General features: G+C 43.4%; 1 protein-coding gene across 2 annotated transcripts in view; it reads right to left on the bottom strand.

The window, feature by feature from the left end:
• The window catches only part of GANAB (glucosidase II alpha subunit), a 36,818-nt gene that overhangs the window by 13,255 nt on the left and 4,974 nt on the right, over positions 1 to 18,589 (bottom strand). Inside the window, exons 2-12 of one of the 2 annotated variants that reach the window (XM_066582707.1) lie at positions 17,731 to 17,829; positions 14,247 to 14,355; positions 6,158 to 6,285; positions 5,888 to 6,067; positions 5,569 to 5,634; positions 4,211 to 4,298; positions 3,934 to 4,000; positions 3,324 to 3,420; positions 2,463 to 2,643; positions 2,228 to 2,381; positions 217 to 452 (exon numbers count right to left, since the gene is read on the bottom strand). In XM_066582707.1, the coding sequence (XP_066438804.1) occupies positions 217 to 452; positions 2,228 to 2,381; positions 2,463 to 2,643; positions 3,324 to 3,420; positions 3,934 to 4,000; positions 4,211 to 4,298; positions 5,569 to 5,634; positions 5,888 to 6,067; positions 6,158 to 6,285; positions 14,247 to 14,355; positions 17,731 to 17,829 (1,405 nt within the window). The remainder of the gene's footprint in view (positions 1 to 216; positions 453 to 2,227; positions 2,382 to 2,462; positions 2,644 to 3,323; positions 3,421 to 3,933; positions 4,001 to 4,210; positions 4,299 to 5,568; positions 5,635 to 5,887; positions 6,068 to 6,157; positions 6,286 to 14,246; positions 14,356 to 17,730; positions 17,830 to 18,589) is intronic. The other variant, XM_066582708.1, reaches the window with a different exon arrangement.

Genomic DNA, 18,589 nt, shown 5'->3' on the forward strand with positions numbered 1-18,589 from the left:
TTGAAATAAACAAATTAAATAACCTACAGTTGGCAAGCCCCTCTCCACAGTTGAGAGATAGTTGCATTAACCCTTGAGAATGTAAGGTGTATGAGCCAGGTCGATCACCTGGCCAGCCCAGATCGCTGAACGAGACTGAAAGTAGGGTACATATTTTTACACTACAGCAATTATTTAATGGTGCATGTTCTGAACAAAGTGAACAGGCCGTCTTACCTTCCTTCTCTTTTCTTTCAATCCAGTCAGCATATTTTTTGGAGTGGGGAACTTGTGTGGGTCCCAGGTGAAATATCTCTTCCCATCAGCATGCTCAATATCTAACCAGATGACATCATAGGGAATATTATGCTCATCAAAGCCAGCATCCACATTACGCACATCCTCTTCATCGTTGTAGTTCCATCGGCACTGGTGGTATCCCAATGAGAAGTATGGTGGCAGAGACTGAGTTCCTGTTGAAGTGTGGATAAAACAGATTTAGCAAAGATGGAAGCAATCCTCAGTCTCCTGCATAGGAGATGCATCATCTTCTTCAAATTAAAATGTATAACATGATTTGGCAAAGAAAGTGTGAAAATCATTGACTCCCTCTTCCCTACCGTATTACATGCAAGCTCGCAACCCACATCAAAGGTCCTTTATATATCTTGTGAATCCCTACACTAACATTACAAGAAAATCACAAGAAAGGAAAGATCAATTAAAAAAACACAAAAACAAAAAACACCACAACCTGTCAGTGACCATATAGCTACTAGTATACTGATTCACAGATACAAGAGCAGGTATAACCACCATTTGCCAACGGTACTAGTGTGGTTCACTTGTGAAATGCAGTACAACCTGCCAGGCTTTATCGCATGGAGTGTAAATAGACTACAAGCCTGCAAGGTGCGTGACATTTAGTGATCAGTAACACAAGATCCCTTGATGGGCGCATCACGATCTGCTCTCAGATAAATGTGCCGATCTCTCCTCTGAGCAGAAGGCAAAATTTTGACAGTCATGGGTCCCCATGCTAGCTTGAGTGACTTTGACCGTGGGCAGATTGTTGGTGCCTGCATTTCTGAACCACTTGCACTTGTTGGCTGTCCCCAACCCACAGTATCAAGAATGTATCAAGACCAGTTGAACCATGAACAGATATCCAACAGAAGCCACACAGCAGGCCACATGTGGTTGACCACAGAGGAGAGTGCTGGATGGCACGTATGGTATCTCAACAACATGCCACAGTGGACCAACAGCGGGAAACTGAGTATGGAAGATGTTCACCTTGTACAATCTGTTCCCTGATGTCTGAAAGCAGTGTTCACCCTCAAAAAGTGAACCAACCCATTAATAGGTAGCTGCTCCTAATGCAGGAATCATTCAGTGTATGTGCAAGTATAATACAAGGCAGACCCCCCCCCCCAATATGTGGTAGATGTGCAGGTGGTTGTAAATGCCTGTATGCTTGCTGTTTGGAAGTGGTGCCTATACCGGTCTTTGTATCAGTGTACCATTAAATATGGCTATGGAAAGGGATATGTCCTTCTCCTGTGATATATAGAATGGAGGATGTAGTACCATACTACAGAATATAACATGTAGTGCCATACTCTACTTTCAGAGGTGCTGCTAGACAGTTAGGCCACCGCACGGGAGATCCGTGCGTCTTGCTGCCCATCTGTAGGGCAGCTAAAAGCATGCGTACGGGATTTCTTCCCGGCGTGCTGCGACGAAGGGGGGGACCCGCAGCGTCTGGACAGGACTCATGTCTAAGGGAAAGGAGGGATTTTTTTATATTTTACTTTACTGACCATTTTTTGAGTCCCTCAAAAACACACAGACAGTAATAAAAACTATAAAAATATAGTCTGTATGAGCTCTAAAGGGAGGAGGAAAAAAAAAAATGCATGAGCATTCACAATCACGTTGCCTTGCATTTAAAACTACACTCCCTCCTCTGCTGCTCTTTTTAGGCTCATCCCTTTTCAAAAGATACAGCCATTTAAAGAGGAGGAGTATGAGATTAGAAAAAACCATCTGCTTTCTTCCAAATCAGTGTCACTTTTGTCCACAGCAGTCTCTGATGTTGCAGCTTGGATCTGAATGTGGCTCAGCTGTAACACACCCGACAGCGCTCATGGCAGGGGTTTCTGGTAGAAAGCAGTCATTGTTCCCCAGTCTCATATAATCACCTTTTAAAATTTTGAGTACATGGTGTAAAGTGGTTAGGTGGTACCTGTGAGGCTGGCATACTGCTTAAAGACATCGCCTGGTGAAGGCCCAAGTAGAATGAACACATCGATGAGTCCACTCTCTGACATCCAACGTACATCTGTCTGCGGCGTCTCATCACCTCCCTGCATGTACTGCAACATCTTACCCAGAAGAGTCTGGCATATTTACAAGGAAACAAGCATGTTAGCAACTGGCCATCTTATGTTCCACATCACTTCCCGCCCCAATGTGCTCACCTTGCCAGCGGTGTTAGAGCTGATGTCTACCCACGTCTCAGCTGCATTGAACCAAAAAATGCCTAATGTGCGCTGAACATTGTGAGCTAGCAAGAGGGGGACAGAGCCGTATAAAGCCATGGTGTTATACAGCTCATACTGGAAGACATCCAAGTTATAGAGCCGATAAGGATCCGTGTTCCTACAAGGCAAAACTGTCATTTGTAAATGTCATCACAGATCTAAATTTCACTTTAAAGAACCCCCCCCCCCCCCCCCCCACAAAAACGCAATCAAACTCAATACTACAATGGAAAACACTGTTACATAGTCTGTCCAATATATACATTGCAGTGCGGCTTTGAATGCTGGAGGAGCCCAGGGCGCCAGTGCCGATGTGGTTCACCTGTGGGGTGCAGGGCGACCCACTGGATTCAAGAATGGTGTCATTAATAGGTTGTAAGCCTGCATGGTGCACTACATATATTGTCTGGCACCCTGTATCTAGTCTTTTGTGCAGAAATAAGCACTAAGCAGGCATCCCCTCAATATAAGGAAAGTATGCGAGTGGCTGCTCAATGGGGTCCTTCATATGTGCAATTTACTCCTCCATTTAGCAGTCAGGCTGTCTACATGTTGGGAGATAAGTGGTGTATACGCCTGCCCTCCTGTATCAGTATATCAGGAAGTATACAGCTGCTCTCTGTGATTTATATACATCAGACAATGGTGGATCTCAGGCTCAGTGCACATCAGGTCTAGGCCCATGCAGCCACACTGAACTGCCAATGACTTCTGGATACCTTTGTGATATACAAACTTAGATCTACTGTAATGACAATCAGGAGGAAAATAAGAAGTAAAACATATCAAAGCCCTCACTCTGTTGTCCGCAGTCTTAGGTTGTCAGCATGTTCTGGAATTCCGTAGACATGTTCAAATCCCGGTAGAGAGAAATCAAGCCCCACTGAAGAAGGTCCTGCATGAAATACACAAATCGGGTTAAGCGAGTCACATCTAAGAACTCACCTAAATATATTTCCGTTCAATAAAGCAAACAGTAACATTACAACAAAGTTCTAGCATAGAGTACAGCAAGCGGAGCGAGACACTATGTAGATGGCAGCACAGATCACACAAGGTCGTTTGTAATACTGGTGCAACTAAAGAAATGCTGCCATATGGACGGAATCAGGCAAGATGGAATCTCACACACTTCTGCTCCAACACTCAAGTGTTGGCTTAAATGAGTGACTACTCCGACAAGGTCCAGCTTAAAAAGTTATAGTAAACTCCATCTAAAAGGACCAGGACATTCATAATAAGCCGAAGGATGTATAGATTGAGCTGGAGATGGCCTTTTCACTGGGTGATCTGCTGGTAGCACTGTGGATGAACCCTAATAGAGCCATGCATCATCTTAATTAACTCACTATTGCCCTGGGTTTTACCATCTGCAGAGCAAGACTGAATTTGCAGCTATAGTCCTTACCGTTCGGTTTACTGTCCGTGTGAGTTTTAAAGGTTTCATCCCACATTCCCGGCTCATCCTCTTCTTCCTGGCAGACAAGAAAATGGGGAAAAGATTACCTTACTGACTAAGCAGAGCACTGCTCAAAGTAGATCTGCCATTTAAATGTGATGCTGTCAGAATTAAGGTGAGTATTTTGACAGCTTTTTCCCCCACTATGCCAAGTAGAACGTATAAACCGTTCCAGTCATTTTGTTTTTCTCTAGTCTTTAGTCCACATACTCCCCCCACCTCTTACCTTCTTGGTTTCTTTTTCCTCTGCCACTTCCTCCTCTCCTTGGTTTTCATCATCACTTCCAGTGGATTCATCCGTCTTCTCCGAGTCACTACAAGCCGAACAAAGAGGAGGGGTGAGGAGTGACGCTTCCAGGAGGATGGGGTATATAGAAACAGAGGCAAGGTAGAGAGGAGGGAAAAGGGTTAGAAGATGCAAAGGGCATATGATGAAGGGGTATGACATACACAACTATAGCCGTGATTGCAGTGGTATCTACTCTAGCATCACTACTGTTGCTATTATGAGCCACCGACAATACAGTCATTGCTGCTGGTCAATCATAAAAAGTCGTAATTGGTCACGAAACATCCAACTTTTTCATTATACAAAACAGTATCCTAAACTGGTAAAGCTGTCGGTGTGCACAAATCCCTCGTGACCGTCACTCCAGGAAAACGCATATAAAAAGGTTAGCCAAGGAAAGGTAAAGTTAAGTGAAATATTCTGCAGTTCTGTAGAGGCGACAGACCGATCGTCACGCCAACACAACTGCTTGCAGCTAACAGCGAGCCAAGCACATGCAGTACAATCCATGCTCTACTGCTGTCCAACGTCCAAGATGCCTACATCCTCGGGCGACATACATATTTGAGCACCCATATGTTCTCAAAGAGGTGCAGGAAACACAACAAGGTAAAGTAGTGGTATGACAAGATCTCCATCATAGTCACATATTCTAGCTAATCCTTATGTTCCACCCCTCCCATACCTCAGACGTCTGTCTAGAAGTGGCCATACACTTAAGGTAGTCAGCCAAACTCCAACACCCCTCTTGCCAGCTCAGTTGGGCTTTACGAATTGCGTATTCCGAATGGAAGAAAAATTGCAGCATGCTACATTTTACTATGGACAGCCTCCATTGAAGTCATGGAGCTGTCCGACCCCCAGCACACAAACACAATTAACATTGCATGTCGGCTACAGGTAGCAGTGTTAGGATTAAGCGACGGCGCGGAAAATACAAAAAAACGAAACAACCAGTACTGCATATGACCGCCTGCAAGCCTACAGGTTAGTTCCGTAGACAGGATCACCGGCAGTCTCTCAGCCGGAATCCGCTGCGAGCCTCCTGCATGTGGAATCTGATCCGGTCGTAGGAGCCCAACCTAAACTTGCCCGTAAGACCACCATCACTTTAATGTATGACTTGACATGGAAAACACAAGGAACATTAACACTGATCTTCTAAGATTCCTACGTGCTTATTTTACAACTGACATACTTCTAGGTTGTCCTCTCAAGTCACGTCTGTGTAATGTCAGAGCTCAGGTATGTCCGTCATGTGTAGCAGTCAGTTTGCAAGCGGGATCAATGATTACCTAGAGAAAAGAGTCTTCACTTTATGCCACATGTTACCGACAGCGCTACTAACTTTAGCTGAGAGACTGGGAGGTGATGGGGCAGGAGAGGAGAGGAGAGGGCAGATAGAAAAGGGATGGGACATAGAGCAAAAAAGAAAGAAAAACACATTTCAGTTTCAATTCCCAGGTAAAAAAAAGGCCAACCCACCACATCATTAACCTGACGATGTCATTTTGTTATGCTTCTGTACCATTATTTATACCGAATGCCCGGCCCATAATTACAACCCAACCACTAACGAGCACTCCCTGCGACCAGACGTCCCATATTACTCACGTGTCTTTCCTTTCTCTAAACTGCTCGAAGTACAGCAGCCCACGGGAGTTTACACTGAGGACCAGATCTCGCCCCGCCAGGATATCCAATCGGAAAGGTGATCCGGTCACTAATAGCTTGTGTTCATGGCTTCCCAAGAACAATTCCAGAGTATTATCATCCTGTCCAGTGACCTGCAAACTGTCAGAATAGTCGTGAATTTACATCAATACATAGACTTCAGTCCTCAGGCAGCAGAAACACATCCCAAACTGTTGAGGTTTCACTTACTTTTCAGGGGTGGGTGTCTCAACCAACACATCAGGCACCTCATAACGAGGTTTTAAAGGTTTGAGCTCATTGATCTTAATACGCGTCATGTTTCCATGGAGTCCGAAGACTTCCAGAAGGAGCGATACCTGGAAGGACATGAAAAGAATGGATTCTCCAATATCTATTCCATCAATGCAAAGAGAAGCCACCGCACACTGCGGGTCCTTCTACATGGGACCAGAAATCGTTTAAACAACCGAATGATGATCTTTTGCTTGGAAATGCTGTCAGTTTACACACGCAGATAATGGCTTACTTTTTTTAGACATTCACTTGATCATTAGTCGTTCAGGGGACTGTGCCAGCGGATGGGAACGGCTGAATGATCACTTTTTACATTAACGACTTGCGAATGACTGAACCATGATTTTTATGTCGACATTATAGTTAGTCGCTCAATTGTTGGCAATGTTTACACTGAACGAATATCACTGAAAAAAAAAAGTGTTGGATCCTGCTAATTTGAACAATAATCGTTCCGTGTAAAATAACAGATCAGTTCTGAAAATTAAAACAGCAGTTTTGTTAACAAGTTATATCAATGTCATATTGTAGATTTAAAAAAAAAACAAAACATAAAAAATCCTTATAAAGGGGTTGTCTGGGACTTTAGGGATTTCTGCTCAGGTCTGCTGTCTGTATTGCAGAGGCCCATTTTGGTACTGCAGGTGCAGCACTGTTGAATTCAAAGCTGTGCCTACCAAACCCAGCTACTGCACGGCAGCACTAGGAATCCGCCGATTGGAGGGGATGTAGAGCAGCAGACCCACATCCTGTCCTGAGGATAGGTCATCAACAGAAAACAATTATACAGTCCTATACAGCCCCTTTAAATGTTGCAGTTTTCACTCTGACCACTTAGCTTCATAATAAGCCAATACTTTCTGTTCTGTAGGAAACACTTTTCAGTAGTCATTAACTATGATAGTGCAGGCTCAGAACATTGACACATGCCATCACTTGTAGGTGACAGCTGTATCATACACCTACACTCTGCATGAATGGTCGGGATCAGAGATAATGCCGATGTAAATTGTTTAACACTTTAGAGGCCGTGATCAATGCTGACTGGGGTATCTAAAGGTTTAAAAGGGGGAGGAAGCTCCCTCTGTCAGTCCAACAACCATGTGCAATGTGATCAAGGAGGGACTGATGGGTTGCCATGGCAAACAGAGGCCTAACAATATCCTCCGGACCTGCCATAGCTGTCAATGTGAAATACAGAATAGACTGCAATACAGAATTACTGCAGTGTACTATCTGAGCAATAATGCGACCATAAGTTCAAGTTGCCTAAAGAAGATCTGCACAATATGGTGTGGATTTCGACACGGATGCACAGGAGAATATGCCGCTTCAAACTGAAAGAAGAGCTTGGAGATCAATTGAATTAATTTGTGCCTTAGCAGCCCCGTGATTCTGCTTTTATATAGAATTGCAAAATTCGATTCTCACATTTACACAACACACTGCGCTATACAGAAAAAGTAACCTACAAGGCCAGCTCCAACCCAAGCAGAGCTAGAGTGCCGTCTCCACTCGCTCTTATAGGTCAGTCCTGCAGCTGGCTGGGACACTGGAGCCAATCATGGTGATGGTGGCTTTACTTCCTGCCCACCCCACGAGCAGGCAAAGCAGGCCAAGTCCCTTTTTCCCACCGCCACGGCTCTCCTGATTAATGTTGCCTCCAGTCGAGCCTAAAGTTTCTAGGCTCTAGGGGTGCGGACTTGGCATGTGCCGGGGAGTTGTGTGAAGGAGGGAGGGGACAGAGCGGCACATACAGCAGATACAGTAGCTACCCTGTTCCCATACTCAGAGACCCCGTCAGCCAGGCAGCGTTTTCACATATTAGGACTGAGTAGATGTGCGGGCGACTGTGGCCTTAGATCCTTTCTTACATTCATTGGGCACTTCTGTCCATGTAAAAAATGAACTGGCGCATCAGGCAACCTCACATTTACCAAGCCCGAGATGAACCTTCCCAAGTGCCTAATGTAATGGAGATAGTAGGTAAGCCTTGGTGAAATACAGAACTAGTGATCCATTCCATGCTGAGGAAGGTCCATCTAGGGCTGGGTAAGAGGACTGATGCTACAGGCAGCCTGCACCATTTTCTATTCACACACAGCAGAATTGGTGCACATTTTTCGCAGAAGAAAATCTGCCATCAAAAATCCACCCGGATTCCACGTGGAGAACCTGAGCATTGGTGCGGATTCCCAGCAGACCTCACCCCCTCAACTGAAAGGGTGAAATCTGCCGCTGATCTGCAACAAAAACAGCACAACACACTGTGGATTCTGATGCAGATCTTGGTTCGGATCCACAGCACAAATTATGCTGCAGAGTTCGGTGCGGATCTGCACCAAACTCCGCTACGTGTGAACGTATCCTTACAAACAAACTAGTGTGACAGCTGCCCGGCCCATTTACTTATCACCAATGCGTGAGAGCTTTGGCCGGGCCAACAGCGATACTGATCGAGTGCAGGTCCAGCTGGCTGCTGCATCAGCCGATTTACTGCAATATTCTGCTGGGCGGGGGTCCCCAATCATAATAAGTAGTAAAAGAAAAAAAATTAAATATAAAGTGGTAAAGAAAAACATGGTTTTCCCTACGAAGTACATTTTTAATGGAAAAAATAAAACATTAGGCATCGACGTGTCCGTAATAACCAGTGCTATAATATATTATGTCTATTATGCCATATAGTGAATGGTATTAAAAAAAAAATGCTGGAATTGCTACTTTTCATTTATCTGCCTCCAAAATACCCAAAAAGAAAAAAAAAGAAAAAAGTTAAGTTTACCCCCAAAGTAGTAGTACTGGAAACTATAACTAGTGACACAAAAACACAAGACCTCACACAGCTCTGCTGGAGAAAAAAATATATCTTATGGGACGATGTAAATAAACACTTAAGTTTGTTGTGGAAAAAACATACATAAAAAAAACCAAACAATAATTTGGCATCACTATAATGGTAGTGATTCACAGAATAAAGGTCAGATGTCATTTATGCTGCATAGTGACGACCTTAAGGGCTCATGGCCACAAACATATTGGCAAAATGCTGTGGGTCCCCCGCAGCGGTTTACACATTTTGTAAACACCAGTTCTGCCGGCAGAGACAGCAGTTGACTTTTTTGTAAATTCCCTGACTGTATGAAACCGCCGCCCATACACACGCAATGTGTTTCATACGCAGCCTATGCAAACATACAAGGCTCACGCTGCGTGGTACGCAGAGAAATAGAGCATGCTGCGATCTATTTCTCGTGCGTATCGATCTACGGTGTCTACACGCTCATGTGCGTGGATCAATGAAACTTCATTGACTATTTACCGTATATCATGCAGCTGTGCAACGCATGCGTAATACACGGCGAGAACAGAGTCGTGGACACAAGCCCTTAAAAAATAAAGCACACAATGGTGGAATTTCTGGATCTCCCTTAAAACAAAGTTAATAAAAATTAATACACTATTTGTATCCAACCGTGGTATCAATGAAAAGTACAGCTGATCCCATAAAAAACAAGGCCTCATATGCCTATTTTCACTTCATGAAGTCAAAAAAAAGGAAATGGAAATAACTAAAATAAAATAAAATCTAGGTTTTAATTTTTGGCAAAAAATAAAATAAAATAAAATCGCCCAGCCCTAACCGAAAGGGTGAAAGCTGCATCATACATCATATCAAATGTTGCAAATTTTGACACAGTTTGATGTGCAAATTCACACCAAAATCCGCCACATAAAAACACACCCTAAGGCCGTTCGCACACGTGTTCCGTTAAACGCAGATCGGAACCGCGGCATTTTACTGCAATTTCGAGCTGCATTTTTGAACGCATGTCACAGCGCTTACTAACGCACCCCATCATTGTGATTAGGGATGGAGTTAAAAAAAAAACCGCAAAATGCTGAAAAATAGGACAGCGCTCAAAAATTGCGGTGTTACAAATGCTACATTTACGCACAGGTCTGAGAAGCCCCGTTAAAATCTATGGAAGTGTTGTATCGCGGCGCTTGGGGCGTGCGTGAGAGTGGCCTAAGATCCCGGGACGGAAAAAGCTGCGGAATTTCCGCATACAAATAGTTTAGTCGTGCCGTTTTGGGAAATGTGTCTGCCTTTAATCAGTTTAGTGAAGGAGAAGGGGAACATCTCTATATTCGAACATCCCACATGAGAAAGGAATAGCAGCAGTTAATCATTTCTTGACTAAAGACGCATCAATGCCTCAGCACCAAAAGGAATTCATCCTTAGAGCAATTAGATTTATTTTGCAGAACAATTATTTTACGTATAAAGATCGATTCTATATCCAAAACAAAGGAACCGCCATGGGCACAAAATTTGCGCCGGCGTACGCAAATTTGTTCATGGGAGCCCTGGAAGAGGAAATACATGAAAAAAATATCATATTTTACCGTCGTTTTATCGATGATGTGTTTTTTATATGGGGAGGTGAAGAAAATGAACTAAAAAATTTTACAAAAAACCTAAACCAAAGGGGATGGGGACTCGAATTCACAGGAAATTGTAGTCAAAAAAGTATAGTCTTTTTGGACGTTGAAATATTTATTGATAAAAACATAATTAATACAAAAAATTATTTTAAATCCACCGATACAAATAGTTACTTAAAGTTCACTAGTTGTCACGAAAAATCATGGAAAAACAATATCCCATATGGCCAGTTTGTACGCATGCGCAGGAATTGTACCAAAATGGAAGATTTTATTACACAATCAGCAATACTAAAGCAAAGATTTCATGAAAAACAATACCCAACCCAACTTGTAGAATCAGCCTATAGAAAAGTATTGACAAGAAAAACCGAAAACATTATACAAGAAAGAGGAGAACAACAACGAAAAAAGAGAATGGTAAAAGAAGAGAACAATGCCCTCCAATCAAGATTTATAACAAAATACAATACACAACATGGAGGAATTCGTAATGTCTTGCAAAAACATTGGAGTATACTAAAAGACGACCCTTTCTTACAAAAAAATCTATCCGAAAGACCAGTAGTAACGTTCAGAAGAAATAAAACAATAAAAGATATACTAGCCCCTTCCTGCCCTTTTAAGAAACAAAAAAACAAACAAAACAAAGTTCTAAATGGTACGAATCAATTTCTAAAGCCGATTCAAGGTGCATTCAAGTGTGGGATACCTAGATGTAAATGTTGCACACACATGACGCATGGAAAAAAAGAGATACCATTATCATCAACAATCCCAAAAAAAACGCACAAGATTAAATCCCTCCTAACATGTAGCTCTAAGTTTGTGATATATTTATTGCAATGCCCCTGTGGGCTGAGGTACATAGGGCGCACAATTAACCCTTTACGGATACGTATTAACAAACACCGTAATAATATAGTGAAAGGTTTCGAGAAACACAGCATTTCAAGACACTTTATGCAAGTACACAATAAAGACGCCAGAGGTCTGACAGTTACACCATTGGAGAAAGTAAAACCAGAAATATTCTCTCTACTCAAAAAACGAGAAATGTACTGGATCTTTCGATTACAAACATTGAATCCAATAGGGCTGAATGAAACTCTTGAAAAAAATTTCTAAACAAAAAAGCTTTATAAAACGAAATTAAACAAAAAAGCCACATTTTTAGAACTAAAATGATATATAATGGCGGATAAAGCGTTTTATAATCTCATTGGGGAAAAGGAGAGAGAAGGAAAAAAAAAAAAAAAAAAAAAAAAAAAAAAAAAAAAAAAACTTTGTTTACTATGATTATTGTATTTTAGATAAGTATCTATGGTGAATATTTTACGATTATTGTATTTTAGAGAAGTATCTATGGCGAATATTTTACGATTATTGTATTTTAGAGAAGTATCTATGGTGAATATTTTAATCCTTTTAGATTAATTGTGCATGAGTCAGAATGAGCCTATGAGCATATTTTATATAAATTAACAAAACAAGAAAGATCACATGAAGTGGTTAAATAATAAGTGATACATGTGCAATATATTATAATATTATGTATAAGGCCGTTTTTAACATAGCAGATAACTAACTTGTCATATGATAGACTTAATGAAGTTGTTCCCATAGATATGGCGCTGCCCACAACTTACATAGTAAGGGCACATCACATGCTAGTCATGTGACCACAATGATGACGACACCAGCATTAGACACGCCTCCAACAAAATGTCTTTTACACTCTAATAGTGATAGTGTTATCTGTTCACGATAAGGACAGTGTGATGACGTCTGAGGCACTAAATACGCCTCTAGTAGTATGTTAAACATCCTCATGCTCTCCTATGGTGGAACGTCGTAGCGCTGATGATGTGACCGGCGTGATGACGCTGGCAAAACACGCCCCTAATATGGCCGCCACCACCGGGAGTTACTAGCATTGGTGGAGCGTCACGACGCTGACCACGTGACCGGCGTGATGACGCCGGCGATTTGATACACGCCCCCAATATGGCCGCCACCACCGGGAGTTACTAGCATTGGTGGAGCGTCACGACGCTGACCACGTGACCGGCGTGATGACGCCGGCGATTTGATACACGCCCCCAATATGGCCGCCACCACCGGGATTTACTAGCATTGGTGGAGCGACACGACGCTGACCACGTGATCGGCGTGATGACGCCGGCGATTTGAAACACGCCCCCAATATGGCCGCCACCATCGGCAGACATCAGGAACTTGTGATGTAAGTGATTGTTTACACTATATATATGTAATGGTTATATTGTCTCACTATGGCTTGATAAAGGTGCCTTTGAGCACAGAAACGCGTTGCCCACTCTGTAGCGAATTTTGGAAATAAAAAGTGTTGTTACTACATCTTTGGCGTGTGGAAACATCCATTTGGAGGAAAAGGAGACATCACTTCAAGGAGGGGGCTCATGGTCATCATACCCCCCTCCTCCCCAGTAAGTGTAACTCCTATATGTACTTGACAATCACTATTTGTGGAAACGCACCATTCATTGAGCGCAGAAAATTTTCTTTTTGCTGATAGCTATTCTATATTTTATCCTTTTGGGACCACTCTCTTATGAGAGACCCCAATTATTTCCGCAGCTCTCCCCCTTGTTGGAGGATCAGAATTGTGTCGTTTTCCACTGATTAACGATCCTGAGGCGCTATCTGGTTATATTTCTTTTTAATCAGTTTAGTGTGATTTTCTAAAACATAAAATCAGAAAGAAAAAAAAAAAAAAGTTCGTTACATGTATAAATAAGAAATCCGTGCCAAATCAGCAGTTTACTTAGAAAAGCTAAAGAGAAATATAGAGCGTGCCAGCAGGCAGAAGAAATATGTACAAACATCAGATGCAAGTTGTGATCTGCAAACAAAACCAGCAAGGGAGAAAGGGCAAAAGCTGGTGAGTAGAGGAGTCCAGTGCACACTTATCTCCAAACGGTGCACATATATATGCCTGTGAGCTGGGACCTCTGCGAGATTCTGGAAGGTGGTTGTGTGGCTTTCCAATGCCTTGGAATCACAGCTCAAGCTGTAGTCAAAAAGTGGCACAAGAGGCCCTTTTTGATTGCCAATATAAGGAAGATTTGCTAGGCATCTATGCATTGTAGCCCAGGGAGCCTTCTGTAGGTACTGGGCTACCATGCTAGCCCATCGGGCACCCTTTTTACCTGATAAAGCTGCTGGGGGTGCTGGAAGGGGTTCCCCCTCCCGCTGACCGTTTAGAACGAAAACAACGTGCAAGATTTTTGTGTTGTGAGATGCACAAATATAACCCCCATTCTTTTGAATGGGGTCATACACATGAGCGATGTTTCCCTGCATGGCACCACAATGCGGGAAACAAATCGCAGCAACTTCTCTCTTGCCGTGTGCTCTTGCAACGCAGCGCCCACTGTTTACATTGGAGCCGGCGGCAGCATCACACCACGTGCCAGCAGCATCAGATGATGACGATGGCGTACAATTCTCACCAAGCGGACCAACTTCAAATCAGGATTGTGTTTTCACTACAGATGTTTGTATGTGTAGATCCAGCATTTGGAGCGCTCACCTGGGTCTTGTCATTAATGAGCTGGATTTCTAGTTTGTCCGCAGTCAGTTTTGCGCTTCCCAGCAATGCACGATATTGGGAGGATCCTGGCTCAAGCTTGCGTTGGCGTCTAGAAGTAAATTAAAATTACTGCCTTTTGGATCAGATGATCACTCACACATCAGATAGGACGGCTATGTAATAAAACAATGAAGGGATTGTGGCAATAAATTGGTCAAATTGAAAAACAGAAGAAAATTAGCCTTATTCATCAGCTGTTTGAAGGCGTTGCTGCATCAGAGTGAGGGGATTGACTGACCGAAGCGATGTGGTTGGGGATTGGTCATCTACATGAGGGGACGTTAGCTAGGCCTATGGCATTTTAGCTTATTCCCTAATATGTACTGACATAGAATCCGTTTAGAGATGAGCGAGCACCCAAATGCTCGGGTCCGCGTTATTCGAGTCAAGCTTTTCGTAAAATTCGAGCGCTCTACTCGAGTAACGAACCCTATTGACTACAATGGGAGACTCGAGCATTTTTGTATGTGGGACGGCGGGTCCCGAGCTTTTTTTTTTCTTGGTTCATCTCTCCCTCCCTCTCTCTCCCCTGCCTGCCAGACAAAAAAATTTGCCATTGACACGTGCTGCGTCGCGGCCGGGCCAAAAACTGGGGCGGGGGTCGAACACTGCTTGATGCTTGATACTCGAACGAGCATCAAGCTCGACAGAGTACGTTCGCTCAACTCTAAATCCGTTACATTACTCTGAACCACATTATTGTAATCTGTGTATGCTTAGATAGAAATGGTCCGATAGACACAAAAACCCAAAACGATAGCAGAAAAATACCCCCTGGTCCATCTAGTCTGCCCATATTATTGCCCAGGAATCCGACCCTGCCCGCAGCCGATGACACTGCTTATTTGTTTGGGTCCTGATTTCCTGTAGAATCTACGGCCTGTCCACAATTCAATTGCGGACAGGCTGCGGATCGTATGGCTTCCATTGACTTCAATGGGAACCGCACTGAAATGGAGTATGCAGCGATTTGCTTTCCGGACCACAAGGTCCGCATGCTTTAATTCACGTGTGGACGCCCATGCTTCCCTATGGGCGGCTTCATTTGCGGGTGACCCGTGTGGATTCCGCAAATCAGATCCGCCCGTGGACAATGGGCCTTACTTTTCTCTTAGGACAGATGGAAGTTTGTTCCCAGCATCTACTACTCTTTCTGTAGCTGGGAGGCTGCTTTTACACTGGATGTACGGCCTGCTACATCGTTACACATTCTGGGAGCATGCAGAGTAAATTAACACAAGACATTTCATCTCTCTGGGTCATCTGGAATCTGGAGTACTTTGTGTATTAGGATTTATTCCATCTCCATCTTGTCTTGTTGCTTTGTGGTGACCTGGAGATCTAACTGATGACTGGGAGGTCATAGCACTAGCTTATTATTGCACTAATGCCAAGGGCCATAATAGGACATTTAAGGGCGAGATTCTAGGAAGGAGCCGCCCTGAAAAGGGCAAAAACTCCACTAGACGTAGAGGAGCAGAAGGGGTGAATCTAGCGCTTGTTGGTTTAATCAGCTGTGCCATCCCGGAGATATATCAAAATTGGTGCTTATGGGAACAGAGTGGATGTGACCTAGCCAATCAGAGCAGCGTGTAGAGTCAGACTACTAACAGTGTGCACTGGTAGTCAGAGAAGTGGTTCGGCCATTTTTGTTTTGTAAGGATCAGAGGGCTTTAAAAAGGTGAAACTAAGTAAAATGAAATCCACAAGTATGCAATGACTGATAAATCATTAATGACAGAAAAAAACCCAAAAAACTTTAATCCAAGAAGCAGTTAATTTTTATCTACAGAATGAATGACATTCTGGTCCACCTCAAGTCGTATCCGGCACAGATTCTGTATGTAGCACAAGCGTGGTCACCGCCACCAATACAGATGACTATGCTGCATACAGAATCTATCGGGATCTCCCCCCATGGATTGCATTTTACTCATGGTCTGCTAGAAAAACCTCAAAAATAATGAAAAGGAACCCAGACCGTAAAAAGACTGAGGAGAAATTTATAAAAATCCACATGAATTTTTCATTAAAACCGCAGAAAGCTCTATTAGTTTTGCTACTCTCGCCCCATCCCATTGCCTTCACTGGTGGGGTCACCTGGGTTTCCTTAATCCATAATGCTGGTCTGGTGTGATTGTACTCTGTACTATGCCCAGTAGGCGGCTACGTAAGCCAAACCCCAGCATGCCAAGACTATGAGTGCCGCCCTTCATCCTCATAAATACACTGATTGACAAAAATAATGCAGCAAGGAGGAGCTGTTGGAAGCAAATGAAACTGTGTGAAAGCAATGATGCTATATAGAAGGGATTACAATACTAAAGGATAGGTTTATTGGGGGAAATTGTACAAGTCTAAGGAGGCTCCGGGACCCTGTTGTGGGGGCATTACTGTGACCCCCTTGTGTATGCGGCCAAATATTATCCTGCTGCCTCTTGGAAGCCGTCATGAGAGGAAAACATGTGGCTACAGGATGTCCTGAACATATCACTGAGCTGTCATTGTCCTTCATACCACTACGACCATCACACCAGCAGGTGGCAGTATGCCCCTCCACAGCAAAGACCGGATTGCGGAAGATTCGCAAATAAAGTCGCACACAGGGAAGCATGGGCATCCACACATGAATTAAAGCATGCGGATTTGTTTTGCGGACCTTTTGGTCCAGGAAGCAAAACTGCAGCATGCTCTATTTCAGTGTGGGTCCCGCATGGACGACTTCCATTGATGTCAATTTAATTGAAAACGGACCGCTGATTCCACGAGAGAGCAGTTTTTAAAAAAAAACTACACATCTGCAGCAAACAAAATGAAGACCCGGATGGGTAAGCAGAAGACCCGCTGTGTCCTTGGCTGCGGGCAGGGTCAGATTCCACCGCGGGCTCCCGCACGCAGAATCCGATATACCTGTGGGCCTTATGTATACAGACACGACTGTCATCGGCTCCTAAAAAACCTGGGGGAAGCAGTTTTATGGCCTCTGTTGTCTAATCAGACGGCAATGGTAGTTATTTACACATTCACACAGGACACAACTGAATGCTGCAGTAATCTGAGATTTGTATAATGCACTATTTATTATCACAGAATGTAAAAATGGGGGAGATATGCTGCTGAACACAGAAAATGCAGTTATGTGTGTCTAAATCCATGATCAGTCTTCTGGCTAAGAATGCAGGCGAGGGGCTCTAAAACTTATATGCAACACACAGAATTACTGATAGCTGGTACGATGATAAACCCATGCAGCCTGATGCACTTGCCTTCTGTAAGTGGGGGACATTAATGTGGCTGAGATCTACGTGTTAACAGACCCACTGGGTGTACTTGATGGCCACATTCCCACGCTGACGTTTACTTTTGGTACAAGTCTTAGTTCCTGAAGAGATGCCAAACCCCATAGCATACTTGTGTCACTGACCTGCAGAATGAGCTCTGTTCACATGTCTTGAAGTTGCTCCTATCAACACTCAGGCCAGGAGTAAGACAGACCGAGAACACGAGAGCGAGCCCAAGAAGCCTACAGGAAATAAGAGGGAAAAGTTACATGACAAGCTCCAAACATCAGCAATGCAATAATGACAGAGAGGGGAAACACAGATGTAACAGCGAGCCGCAGCACCAAGATTCATTAGCCACTGCCTGACAGCCGTATATACCTGTGCTGGCTGCACGTACATGTCCATAGCAGTGGTCTGGGAAGCCAAGCCCGCTCCATAAAGGGCAGCAATCAGAGATCGCTCAGATTGTGGCTGTTAACCCTTTAAATGCTGCTGTCAATTCTGACATTTGCATATAAACACCCTGACTGACCAGGATTTAAATGTCCTGAATGGCCGTGCCACAATAAGATCCAAGCAGTGCTGTCCGGGTTTAAGGGCAGCCTTCTGAAGCCCCCCAGGGCTGCCATGATAGCTTGCCTATTATCAACGTACCTGTGGCGAGTCTTTGATAGGCAACCTGTTAGTGCAGTATAATACCATGGTATTGCATATTACTGCATAAGTGATCAAACAATCACAAGTTCAAATCTCCTAAGGGGACTAAAAAGAAATAAACCTAAAAGTAAAAAACGTTATAGGAGTCAGAAGATGGCAACAGAAAGTACATATTTATAAAAAGGTATTTTTGAAAGTAGTACTACATAAAAAAAACAACAAACAACAACTATATAAAGTTTGTCATCTCTGTAATCGTACTGACCCACAGAAGAAAACTTATTTTTACATCCACACCGTGAACACCATAAAGCCCACCTCCCCAAAATGGTGTAATTGCAT

This window comes from Eleutherodactylus coqui, chromosome 11, assembly GCF_035609145.1.
Source record: "Eleutherodactylus coqui strain aEleCoq1 chromosome 11, aEleCoq1.hap1, whole genome shotgun sequence".
Lineage (NCBI taxonomy): Eukaryota > Metazoa > Chordata > Amphibia > Anura > Eleutherodactylidae > Eleutherodactylus > Eleutherodactylus coqui.